At 36.3% G+C, this 14,588-nt stretch overlaps 1 protein-coding gene across 2 annotated transcripts in view; it reads right to left on the reverse strand.

The window, feature by feature from the left end:
* myo3b (myosin IIIB) overlaps positions 1-14,588 on the reverse strand; it is a 212,051-nt gene that overhangs the window by 80,893 nt on the left and 116,570 nt on the right. For both annotated transcript variants that reach the window (XM_079822058.1, XM_079822057.1), the window contains 2 exons: positions 10,960-11,037; positions 8,219-8,424 (listed from right to left, as the gene is read on the reverse strand). In XM_079822058.1, the coding sequence (XP_079678184.1) occupies positions 8,219-8,424; positions 10,960-11,037 (284 nt within the window). The remainder of the gene's footprint in view (positions 1-8,218; positions 8,425-10,959; positions 11,038-14,588) is intronic.

The raw sequence follows: 14,588 nt of genomic DNA on the forward strand, positions 1-14,588 counted from the left end.
TTTTTCAACGGAGAAGTAAAATGTTTTCTGTGAATGTGCGAGACTTCAGATGTATTAGCCACCAAAGGGAAAGAAAGAGGAGAATAAATCAAAGTACAGTAAACTGTAAAACTATTTTCGGCACAAACCAGCTTGTTTATATGAGACAATACATTAAAATAATGTGGTAATAAATACCAGTTTGCAACATCAAGCAAGCAGCATAAGCTGTTTTGTACAGCCAGACACATTAAAATTACAAATGGCCACGCCCGCTCTTACCTGAAAAAACAACACCACGGTCACATGACTTCATCATCACCATCATGAAGCGTCCAGCAACTCTTTCAATCTTTAGTTTAAAAAATGTTGGTAACATTTCACTTAAAGCCATTATGTATAATACATTTTAAAAGTATTTTAATGCATTAATTATGCCTTGTAATGCATCTTATAATGCTTTGTATGGTCTCATGAATAATTGTAACTGCAGTTATAATACAGTACATTATAATACAACTTTAGAATGTATAATGCATTAAAACACGACACACAACCAATTTCAGATGTAACAAGTAGGGATGTAACGATGTTTGGCTCATCCAAAAACGTTAATTCTGCATTTACTCACATGTTGTTTTCATGTCTCGCAAGCATTTGAACATCCGTGTTTACCATATGTGCAGGTTTCATGAAAAAATATCTTTTGTGTTTGGAAGTTAAACGTGTTAAGTCTTGGATAAAACAACTCTATATCCCGAATCATATCGTTTACATCAACGATAAATATCGTCGCATTTTTGTTTCGTGATATATCGATTAACGATGTATCGTTACACCCCTAGTAACAAGGTATCTGTGAATATTATATTGCAGTTTAACTTTGGTTACAATAATTTATGAAAAGATATAATGCATTATGATGTACATTATGCATACCTTTGTAATGCATTAATAGATAAAGCCTTCAAGAAAAATGTTACCAAATATTTCCATGAAAGTTTTGTTACAAAATGTTGCAAGACCGCGTTTATGTGAGTAGAAGAGTTTATCTGTTGGCTTAATGTCCTGACAACCTCTAATAAAAGTAAATGTAAATGTATTTTAGACAAAAAATAAAACGTTTTTTTGACGTATTTTTGTAGTATAAAACAATTACTGACTTCGGGACAATGTAACAGGAAGCAGGGCAGTAGCTAGGGAATTCTGGGCCCCTGAAAAAAACACTGATGTGGGCCACCACTTCCCTCAACTCATATCATATATGGTTTAAGATATGGACATGGAGGCCCACATCTGGTACCATGTAACCTAATAGGGATTTCTTAGAAAATAACAGATAAATAAATAAATATAAATATTACTTTTTACTTATTTTATATACATTTGTATACAAAGTTGATATAAATATTACACCAGAATGGCATTAAGCAATTCAAAAACTTCTTGTGAAACATTACTTAAAGTCATCAAGCAAGTATTCAAGACAAACTAATAAAATAACACCGAAATAAATGAATAAACTAATAAAATAAACATTTTTAATATTACATTTTAAAGTAGCCCAGTCCTACCACCAATATAATATAAAATATATTTCCAGTCAGTCGTGACTCGTGTATAATAACTGAGGTAAACATCCAGAAATTAAATAATGCAGTCAAATATAAAACAAAACAGCCTAAATTTCTCTTTCTCTTTGTTTTTGATGAATATAATATGCTATTGCATTATATTTTATTAAATGAATCTAATGAGGCCTGTCCTTCTCTGCTCACGTGAATTGTATTCGCGTTTTCTTGACTATTCTCTTAAACATATCACATCAACAGCCGGCAAGTCTGTAATCCTTTTTGACATGCATATCCATTTTTTCCATGTGTTATACAATCAAACAAACTACATAATAGCGCAAAAAGACGGGGAATTTGAGCGGGTAATCGTTCGTTCGGCGCACAAAGGTATTTAGTAATGAGTTGTACCGGCAGGAGGGCGCTGTGTGTCGCTGACTGCGCTGAAATAATTAATAAACATTGGACTAAACCATTTTTATGGAGGGGAGAAACAGGAGATATTTGGAAAACTTCTTTAACTATTGCATGTTTTTGTGGTTCTCATTAAACTCTCATGGTGCGTTCACACCAGACGCGACTGAAGTGTTTCGCGCGAGTGATTTACAGGTTAAGTCAATGCACAGACGCAAATAGACATTTGGCAGCACAATTTGTGCGAATGAGGCGCCGTGAATCGAGGGTTTCGGGCATTTGACGAGCGTAATGCATGATTGGAAAATCTGAACTTTGCCGGATATTCGCGCCACATTAACCAATCAGGAGCTTGCTCCAGTAGTGACAACAATGAGGACAAAATCATATGTGGATACCCAGAGCTGTACTATACATTTTCATACTTTATAGAAACTTGCTTGGAAGAAACTGAGTGAGGAGGTCAGACAGTCTGGTAAATTGTAAAAAGCGCTCCTAACTCAATTTGAGCTATATATATATATATATATATACATATATATATATTGAGATTACAAGCTAGCTAAAGAAGGCAAATTGTTGTCTGGCTATCACCAGACCAAGCTCAATTTAAGATTGAACATTGGTCTGGGCAGTCTGCTCTGTATTTTCTACTGCACAAGAGGTGAGCATTATTCGCAATTGTTTAGTCCTTCAACCAATCAAACCAAGAGGCGTGATAAACAAGCATAATTCAAATGACTCTGTATGCAATTAGATAGTCCTTCAACCAATCATACCACAAGAGGCATGATCAACGGGCAACAACCCATCGCTTCTCTATCTGTCATCGTGTTAAACCCGCCAATAGCGTGCCTAGTAGATAAGCCAGTCTGTGATTGGTTCCCGCAAAAGTGTAACAGAAGCAGTAGAAATTAATGTACAGGTTTCCGGCAGGGTGAAATCAAATCGCGGGCAGATCAGGCTGGGTTTACCCAGTCTAGGCAAATTGAGCTTATTTGCCGTATTTTAAAACAATCCATGTCAGCCATTTCACAACAAGACTGGGGCTGCCTGGCAGAAGCCCCTTCCATGATGCAAATTTGCGTCTGTTGTGAAGTGAATGTCATGCGCGAATGAAGTGAGTAAACTCAAAATGTTCAAGCGTCCAACTACGCGCTAATAACGCGATTTATTTGCGCAAGTCGCGTCTGGTGTGAACGCACAGTCAGGCATACAAGCTGATGCTATAGTATATTGAATAGGGGAATATATAAAATAACTACTGGATTTAGTGGGCCCCCACTGCCTGTAATTGTCACCACCTTTCACCCCACTAGCGACAGCCCTGACAGGAAGTGCTAAAATGCTAACTTGTTTCCATGTTTTGGCCTACAAACATACATTATCCCTACAACATTCTATATTTAACTCAAACATTTTTAATATTTTAATGTTAACTTGACACCATTCACTAAATTAAGTATTATATACTAAACCTAGCCACATTATTTTTGCAATCCAGTTTGCGCTAGTGGAGCAGAAATGACACACCTCACCTTTAAGACTGTTTTACACAGAACAATATAAAAGAGCACGGGAGACTATCTTTCTAGATCTCTCTATGATAGCATCTCTCTGCTACAAAAACCTCTGACAGCCAGGACAGAGAGGTAAAGCGTCACCTGATTCGCTGATAAATCGATAAACGTGGGGCCTTTGTTGCTTTGTTGTTATTGTCTGGGGGCTTGGGTTATACTTCTGAATATACCTGCCCATAAATAAACTGCCATGAATCTCATAAATGAGTCGAAACATCTGAAGCTTGCGGTTGATCCTGGGTATTTACTCACTCTGAAGAGGAAGCTATCAGCCTTTGTGTTTAAGAACGAACACTGCCTTTGATTCCACTTGAACCGTGGTCTTTCATAATTATGCTCCTGATAGCTGTTATGTCTCTAGTAGAAAATACAAAAAGGCACTCCTTCACGACATCAGAGAAGGATTTCTTCATATAGAAGCTGTTATTTTTACAGAGCCGGTGTGTCAGTGTGGTTCAGACAGGAAGAGCTCTAGACGTTGTCCGACTAAGGACATGCAAACAGAACGGTCACAGAGTATTTCTTTTTCATGCAAACTGGTTGGGGAAGTCTGGGGAAAATACGGATAATCAGGACACTTCTGTGATCAAAAGGACGACAGAAAAAAGAAAAAAAAAGCCAGAGAGAGCCTTGCATTTGAGCGGCTCCTCTGAGTGTGGAGAAATTGTCTGGGATGTTTATGTAAAAGAGATGACCTACATGTCCACCATCTCACGGCCCACGAGAGAGAAAGACGGATGGGTTGAAAGAAAACGCGAGAAAGCGAAAAGTTTATGGAAAATGAAGTGCGATTCCCTAAGCCTTGGAAAAGTAAATGTGGACCATGAATTTTTCTGGGCGCTGAGAAACTTTCAGCCGGTTCACTCCTCCCCTTCAAAGTACCATTTCACCACTAATTACTCAACCAGAGTCTAATTTAGCATCACTTGTATTCTCAAAGGCTTAATGACCTATTATTGATGAGATTATGCTCTTCTTTCAGCACTATCAAAATATAGAGATAATAAACCTGTGATGTGAGTTTCCCAGGAGCTTTAGGGAGCACTAGAGGAGGTGGGTATGTTCAATATGCGCTCATGGAGCAGTCTCTAAGCTTTGATCTCTCTAACTGTCTGTCTGTCTGTCTGTCTTTCTTCCTTCTTTTCATGAAGCCCAAGAGCTCCTGCTAATTAAATCTAATAAAATTCCTGTAGTCCAACAGGAACGCCCGGAATAATGTCATTTTGACTGCATAACTGATGAAGCCTGGACTCGGAGTCAGAATGTTGTTTTTTTTCTTCTTCTTTGCAGGATAACAAAATTATTATGACCACCGTTATTAACATAACCTCTGTAAAATGGAGCAGGAAAGGTGTTCTGGGTGGTTTCTTTTTGACCCAAGTCAGAATCCTAAGTCTATTATATTATATGAACTCCAGAGTTTTTCCTTCAATATAAGTCTATGGGATTTTATTGCTCTCCGGGTGAAAATCATAAGTCCATTCACTTAACAGCCCACATAAGTTACATGCCAAAGATTACTATTCAGGATTAAAGGGTTGGTTCATCCAAAAATGGAAATTCTGTCATCATTCACTCCAAACCTATAAGACTGTCGTTCATCTTCGGAACACAAATGAAGATCTTTTGAATATTCTCTCATTATTTTTGCCCATCCTTTGAAACTCCAAACGACATTTTCAAGCTTCAAAAAGTCAATAAAGACATTGTAAAAATAATATTATTCTATGGGTGGGAATCTTTTGATACCTCACGATTCGATTAATAATCAATTCTCGATTCAATATATGCATATATTTGATTGTAGTTTACTGTTTTGTGTTACTTTTGTTTGAAAGTTTAATACGTCTAGAAGAAGAAAAAAAAACCTCACTGAATTAATTGAAAAGTTTTTAGTTTTTCTTCCCATTTTAGTCAACCCAACATTATAAAACAAATGCCTTTTAAGACGACTGCAATCATTACAGTCTTCTGTGATAAATCCAGGCAGCCCAGAGACAAAGAGAAAAACTATTTAGTAGATAAATAAAATTCCTTGATACAAAAATAAAAAACGTTTGCCAATTTAAAACAGGTAAATAAAATGAAAATAAATAAACAATAGGACAAATACAATAGAAAAAAAGTTTTTTTCAAGTACAATAGCCTAGTTTGATTTACCATGTCTCAAGAAATACTACAGAAATGTAATAATCATATTTAAGAATAAAACACTGTATAGTCTTCACTGTATGAATTAAATATAAATTGATTCATAATAAAGATACAAAAGTGATTCAGTCAAATAATTCAGTGAGTGATTTTCAGATAAAAAAAAAATGTATTAAAGGTGTACTTCACTGCTGGAAAGATGAATGTGTATTTAAATTGGGTCATTTATGTAGAAGAAATGTGAAATTATTTTTAGAAGTTGGTGCCTTCTAGACTGAGAAAAGCCAGAAAATTTATTTTTGGCTCATGTGGATGAAAGACAACAACTCCCAGAATGCACTTGCTTCGCTGCCCTACGAGGCCACACCTACCGGTTACATCACTTGATTTTTATAGTAATAGACCCTTTTCACAGACTGTGATGATGCGTTTTAACGGTCATCAATATCGTAAACCCTGCAACGTTTTTTGTATTTTCATTTCTTCAAAAATGTATGTAAATTTATAACACTAATACTTTGTATTTTATTACTTTTGCATCAAAAAACAAGTTACCGCTACTGTGAGGGTGTTTCTTATACAGCGTCTATGGGAATGACGGTAAAATTAACATCTTTCTCTCTTTTCACTGGCGTTATCAATCTCACTCTATTTCCCCCTCTTTTTGAAAGTTGTGAAATCACTATTGTGGAGTTTTTCTTTTGCTATTTGAGCAAATGGGGACACAAAAAAATATATTTAATGTATTTTCTCATTCACCGCTATAAAAGATAACCCAACTATGACGACTTCCGCTCTGAGAAACCCGGAAATGTGAAAAGGGTCTATAAAATCATTTAGTTCAGTTAGAGAACAGACACTACAATTAAAAACTGAATGTGTCTGCTCGATGCAGCGTGAGCCAAACGAGAGTCGCCGCACAATCCCAGCAGGAGTCAGATCTCATTCATCACGATAGTGAGGAGCTGACAGACAAGATGATCGCAGAAGATTTGGTTTCAAATGAAATACGCCTATTTAAATGAGTTTGTCATTGTACCAGTTTGTTGTTGTGTTTTTCATTAATAATAATAGGCTAATGAACCCACAATTCAAGCAACACGCCCCGGAATTGGCGCTAATTCTAAACCGAAACTAAAATGAGCACGGCCGCACTGGCATTCATTCATGGCCGCATTGTCATTCATTCACGGCCTCACAGTCATTCCCGGTGCATGTCCAGTCTGGTGCGTTTTCAGTTGATGCCTATGGAAGCTTAACTTTCATAGGAATTCATTGAGAACACTCACTTTGCTCCGCACCGCCCCGTAATGAATGCCCGAGCGGCTGTGCTCATTTACATTCTGTGAGTGAGATCCCACCCCTATGGGCGGGTTGAAAACATGCAGAACCAGCTCCTACTACTGGCTGTAGTCTCTAGCCTCTGGCCAAAAAAAGCCTCCGATGACACAAAATGATTTTATTTGCGTCATCTGAGTTTTTTTTCCAGACAAAAAATACAGAAATCTCTCGTCTCAGGGGGACATTTAGGAGGGAAGCAAGGTCATTTGAATATTCTACCGGGTTTCTACTGATACAAAGCTTAATGCTAATCGCTGAAGTAACCCTTTAACATTAATGCAATGGATGGCAGTTTATTAGGCTGCTGTCCCTTTAAGAACAAATGCACTGATCTAATGTACTGTTACACATTCAACTCGCACCGAACTCTTTATGTTCACGTACTGTAGGACATAGACTGTTTATGGGAATACTCCACAATATGTGCAATTTGATATAATTGTGTGTGTGTTTGACAATTTAAGTGCAATAAGCAGTGAAAGAGAACTGAATTCGGGATCACATGCATCTGAGAGGCGGCATCTGTCCTTTTTCACAGCTTATTGTGATTAATAAGACTCTAGTTTGTCAATAACTTTAAGTAGGACTGCGAAGTTTAAGAAATATAACACTTTAGAATATCGATTTTTTAAATTTGCGAATCGACAGAAGATAGAATCATGATTCATTGACTTCCGAGGAGACACTATTGCTTTATATGATGAACAGATTTAATTTTGGCTTTTATTCACATATAAACATTCATCGACGCATAGAGCTCATCAAATATGGTAAAACATGCCAAATGAAAGAATTTTAAAAATGTCTTAATTTGTGTTTTGAAATGAATGAAAGTCTTATGGGTTTGGAACACCATTTTAGGGTAAACTTATATTTTAGGTGTTTATTTAGATCCCTAACCCTAAATATGAGCGATATCAGCAAGCATCAGTTATTAAATGAAGCATAAATGAAAAGTAGATCTAAGTAGATCATGTAACAACAGCTAATGAAGTGCATCAAAAATGTAACTCAACAGTATTCTCCCTGACTTTGTGTGAATTGTCAGTCGTGTTGTGTCATTCCTAATCTCTCTCCTCCCGCTCTCATTGTTTTGTGTGATCTTCGTTGTTTCTCAGGCCCTGCGGGACAGGCACAACACTCATTCTGCGAGCGTTATGTTATTCTGTGGATGTTTTCTACCTGTTAACAAACTCCTCGATGAGTATCCGGTGAGAATAACCCTGCCGGCGGATGTTGACAGTCTCTAGGATGCCGGTGTATTGCAGCTGAACCATTACACGATCCTTATTGAATCGCAGAGCCTGGCGGTCATCATTGGGTTTGATGCAGCGGACGAAATGAGGTGTGCCAACCACCATCTTAGACAGCAGGTCCATGAGAGAGTACTGAGAAGGAAGATACACACACGTTCGGTTTTCATGATTTATGGGGACTTTCCATAGACCTCATGATTTTTATACTGGACAAACTGTATATTCTCTCCCCTTACACTAACACTAACACTACCCCTAAACCTACCCATCACACAAACCTTTCTGCATTTTTACATTTTCAAAAAACATAATTTAGTATGATTTATAAGCTGTTTTCCTCATGGGGACCCAAAATGTTTAAAATGTTTTGGTTTACCAGGACCACCCACCCAAACACACACACACACACACACACACACACACAAAAAACTTCTTTACACTTTTTAAAGTGTTTTACGTAGTTTGATGCACAATTGTAAGATATGTTATATTACTGTTTTTTTCTTTTAGTGTAAAAAGAGGACCCATTCAAATCTTAATTATTTATGAAATAAACATAATATTGCAGCTAAACTTCACAGCCAGTGATTTTATGGAAAATTGCAAATTTTACATTTTGATAATTCCTTTTGTCTTTATATGTAATTTTCCCGTAAAATACACTAACTACCTATGATTTGACACATCACCCAGCATGACATATCACATGATAATATTTTATTTCAATAAGTTTTGTTTCTTCTTATTTTTGTCATCAGTAACGTACATTAAGGTGTTTTGTGATATATTTTCAATAATTTGGTTAATGTTTATTGCATTATTTTAGTGTCAGGTGTGTTACTCAGATGGTGTTTCATGTTTGTGTGTTTGACCATGTGCACCATCTACAGTCAAACCAAAAATTACTCCAGATGTAATATTTTACTAGTGTGTGCAGGACACTATAGTTAATTTATGTAAGTGAGGATAGCAAAATAAAGTAAACTGTGACATCATACCCAAATTTATTCATAGAGTGACTACCAGTAAAATTTATTAAAAAATTGGGATCAAAATTATTCGACACTTTGACCTGAGCATATTTTGCTGAAGTGTTTTTTCTTTAATTGCTAATGCGACCTTTTACACCACAGACTGAACAAAATGAAGCATTGCTTGGTCATTGGTTGACCTGAATTGTTTTTTATCTAATTGTGTACTTAAAGCTGACAGCTGATTGGTTGATTGTAATCCATTGCATACCTCTCTATCAAAGTTATCTGACATTATCAAGATACATTTATTCTGACAGTTTAACTCTGAGTTCTTGTCATATTTTATGACCATTTTCTAAACTATAGAGAATAAACTGTGATAATGTGAGAAAATGTTGAAGGTGTCTGAATAAATTGAGTGTTTTTTTTTTTTTTTTTACATTTTGGACTGCATGTGCATGTTTGATGGGCAGGTCACTAACAGTGAATTCTGATCCATCGTGTGGCTTTCTATTGTGCCACCTACTTGTGCCACCTACTCTATTGTGCTACTATTACGATGGTTATCAGTACATTTTAATGTAAGAAGCTGATTTTGGTATTTAAATTTTTAGTTCAAGTAGATTGGTCCAGTATATTAATATTATATCATTTAGGCCCTGTAACATCGTTTTGGTTGATTGGCTCAAAAGTGGACGACACTAAATACACGTGTAAACGGGGTCTAAAACGTTTTAAACTTGTCCACTTTCTAACACTTCCAGAGGTAGTTGAAAACGCATTTGACCGGATTGCTTTCTTAGTTTAAATGCTCATTACACACTCTCCGCCTACTGACCTATAACACGTAAACATTATGGGATGAGCGCTAGCCAGACGGATTTAAACTTTGCCAGTTGAAGACCCAAGTTTAGTTTGAAGAGGAAAAACGTACCAAGCACAATGTTCTCTGACATTCCTGATTTCTAACACACACTCACAGCGTTCGGCTGGTCTTGCGTCTGTCAGAGCAGAAATCGCATTCATATGTAAATTGCTTGAGCTTATTTTGTCCATTAGAACGAAAGATTTTGAAAAAGCCCATACATTTACCCGCCCATAGACCCTCCCCTCAAAGAAATCAGGACAGAAGTGTTTGAAAGTGGACAAAAGAGACAGATTAAAACACCTGCTGCAAACGGGAATGCGTCTCCCTCGTCTACTTGTGATCCGATCGACCAAAACGCATCTTAACACCAGGTGTAAACAGGGCTTTATTTGGTTATACATTATAAAATATACAGGCACCAATTTGCCATCCCATGATAATACCAGAAACATTGTCACAGTATATTTTACAATGAATTTCTGGCAACCACAGAATTTTTTAAAAATTTTAAAAAATTTAAAAAAAATTGTCCACTTGGCTAATTAACTGCTCAACTATTCTGTCAATATATATATATATATATATATATATATATATATATATATATATATATATATATATATATATATATATATATATATATATATATATATATATATATATATATATATATATATATATACATACATATTGACAGAAAAGTTTAACAGTTAATTAGCCAAGTGCTGATAATCACAAAATGCAGACAAATCGTCTGATGAAGCAGCAGTGACAGAACTGAACAATAAAATACAAAACTGTAAATGTGACATGCAGAGGATTCACCCTGAAATAAGACGCCACTGTCTGTCTCCTCATGTTAGTGGTTTCCTCAGGGTGACGCATCATCTCCATGGTGTCCACCTAAACACACACATACACACACTTATTGTAGCTTAGACTGCATTCACACATCACAAATATACAAGTACACAGAACTGGGCACATAGAACAACATCCACTTTAGCACAAGGATGAATTATCTATAACACTGCACAATTACAGTAAGGTTTCTGTAAAGTCTGGCCAGGCAAATAAAGAGGAGATGGAGAGATGGATCTGAAAGCAGCCATATAACTTCATCTATAAACAAAAACAAAGAAGATAATCCCAAATAACAGGAGTCGCAGGAGCAGACAGACAGCACAGCTTTGGCATGAGCACAAAAACACATAAAAACAACACATTTGCATAAGTCTACAATACTATTTATAGGGAAGATGACAATGATCAATTCATATTTATGTAAAGACACAAAACTTTAACACACCACGACCCAAGTAAAGATCCCTGAGCGTGATTGGTTTAATACGGCAGAGACGTGCTTTCATAATGAACCTCACGCTTCCAACTGTTCCTAACAAGTACAAGATATGATGTGTATAACAGCCATCTCTACAACAGACCTCATGAATTTATCAAGGCGATACATAATTTAGAGCAGGTCTATACCAGCAAAGTGTGTCTTAATATTCTATTTCATCTGAGTGCGTGGAGGCAGGTGTGTGTGATCTTCACGAGAAGCTGAAGGGTTGGACATGAACCCTGACTGGGAGACAATCGAACTAACCCAGTGTTTTAATAAGACATCTGTCCCACTTCTGCTTACAAGCAGGGCTTTGTAAAGCGTCTCATCTGTGACTGAAGCAGTTTAAAAGTATCTGCAATATTAACCGGAACCAATTAATTGGGTTCTGTGCACTGGTGTCTAATTATATTTCTCTGATACAGCAGGTGGTCTGCAGGACTGTTTTAATCTTACCCGCGGAACAGAGGGAAAGGGAGGAATAATTATCCAGGGTGTTACTTCATGGGAACAGTAGCCCAGCACTGTAGTTTGGACACATTACTAGACCTAAAGAAATGTAAACTTCACCTTAGGCCTGTCACGATCATGAATTTTGTGCTGATGATTACTTGCAATACAATTAAAGGTGCCCTATGTAACTTTTCCGTCCGCTAGAGGTCGCCTATTCAAAACAAAGGTCTAGTTTGATGACGCCAAGTTTGAGTGCGGAATCTTGGGACATGTGGTCCTCACCTCACAATAACCGGAATTTAAAACTGTGAAGACACAAATAATTAGTGAATGTTTGGACCGATATAGGCTACATAGTAGACTAGGATTTGTGGGCTCAACACTCATCTTCTCTTTATGCCGTGAACTTTTCAATGTACACTCGCTCTGCACTGCACACACTGATTCCATGTTGCTTTAAGCGCATCATTCTGCACCCGGGATGCGCATAAGCGCTTTGTTGCCGCTCTGTTTTGAAGCGTTTCATATATTTTCATAGTTTTGTGCACTTAAAGATTATTAAAAAATATATTGTTCTCACGTATCGATCATATATTTGTTGTCCCTTTACAGAGCTGCACATTACGTTTACAATAAAATATAAATCTTGTAATTTTATATTATTTGTGTAGGCCCATATAATTATTTACATTCATATATAAATATAAATTAAAAATTAAATATAAATTGTTTTTCATAAATGTATTTAATAAGAACACAAAGTAATTTGTACCTTTTCATTAACATGTTTAGATTTTATAAAATTAGTCAAAAGATTTTTTTTGGAGATACAATTTCAGGAGATACAATGTTGACGTTACTGTTAAAAATGCACTTTCCAATAAAGTGTTGGCAAAAACGGTTGTCATTTTTATGTTGAGGCTGCAGAGGTGTTGTCGGCAACTGATGAATGTAACTAATAAAGTAACTTGTAATCTAACTTAGTTACTTTTAAAATCAAGTAATCTGTAAAGTAACTTAGTTACTTTTAAAATCAAGTAATCTGTAAAGTAACTAAGTTACTTTTTCAAAGTAACTATGGCAACACTGATGGTAAGGATGCACGATATTATCGGTATGACATCGGAATCGGCCAATAAACGCTTCAAATATAAAAATCGGCATTTACGAATACATACAAAGTAATTTAAAAAGCAATTTACACTCTCAAGATCCATTAATGTACTAAAAACATATTTAAATCAGTTCATGTGAGTACAGTGGTTCAATATTAATATTATAAAGGGACGATAATATTTTTGGTGCGCCAAAAACAACTAAATAACGACTTATATATTGATAACCGATTTCAAAACACTGCTTCATGAAGCTTCGGAGCGTATCGAATCAGCGGGTCGATGATCATGATTCGGATCACGTGTCAAACCGCCAAACTGCTGAAATCACGTGACTTTGGCGCTCCGAACCACTGAATCGACTCGCTGATTCGATACGCTCCGAAGCTTCATGAAGCAGTGTTTTGAAATCGGTTATCACTATATAAGTCGTTAATTTTATTTGTTTTGGCACACCAAAAATATTCTCATCGCTTTATAATATTAATATTGAACCACTGTACTCACATGGACTGATTTAAATATGTTATTAGTACATTAATGGATCTTGAGAGAGGAAATTGCTTTGCTTCCTATGGAGGCCTCACTGACTTTCAACACAAATATTTTGTGTTCCGAAGATGAATGGAGGTCTTACGGGTGTGGAACAGCATGAGGGTGAGGGATAAATTACATTATTTAAATTTTTGGGTGAACTAACCCTTTAATGACAGACAGAATTAGTGGCTGCTGTCACTTTAAGATCTGCAGCTGCCGAACATGACGCAGATCTGACGCGCATCTCACAACTCTTTAAGTTAATTTAAGACGTTATTTAAGACTGTTCTTATGAGAATGCTCGAAAAACGGGCATTTTGGCATCATTCTGTGAGTTATTGTTTGTTCAAGCGTGAAAGAGAACTCGATTCTGGCGTGTTGTCTGTGTGCACGATACTGGTGTGCGTCTTTCTGTGAGTGACAGACTTGAATGGTTTAAAAGCATTTGCATGAATCAAAGCTTGATCATATAATGTAACGCTAGCCCAAGGATTATTAATATAATACAATATATTATACTTTTACTGTATATATTATATATTTAATATAATTACCAAACTGGAAAAGGAGACATGATATTACGCATTTTTGATGGCATTTCTTTAAGTGCCTAAATTTCCCTTCCTTAGTTTATCAGGACTCTTATTCTGATAGTCTTTTTTAGTCCCCAATGCCACTTTCCTTGTTGCATTGATTTCTATTGTTTTTGATTATTCTTCACACCGGTTTCCTGTTTGGTTCATTACTCTGTATATATATGTGAATTCCGTAATTCCGAGATTTCAACGTGTAAAAGCGTCCTCATAGAGCTCGTAAGATGGGAATTGTCTGACAGCTCCTACTTGTACCATGTGACCACTCCAGATTAATTTATCCTTTCTAAAGCCCAGCACAAAGCACGGTTAGCAAAAAATAGCATAACATTGTGGTTTGCAGGGAAGGAGACCGTAGGCCTTATTTTGAATGTATGTCAAGGGAGGAGAGGCTTCACTATGCTAAAATAA

This window comes from Gobio gobio (genome assembly GCF_949357685.1).
Source record: "Gobio gobio genome assembly, chromosome: 7".
Classification (NCBI taxonomy): Eukaryota; Metazoa; Chordata; class Actinopteri; order Cypriniformes; family Gobionidae; genus Gobio; species Gobio gobio.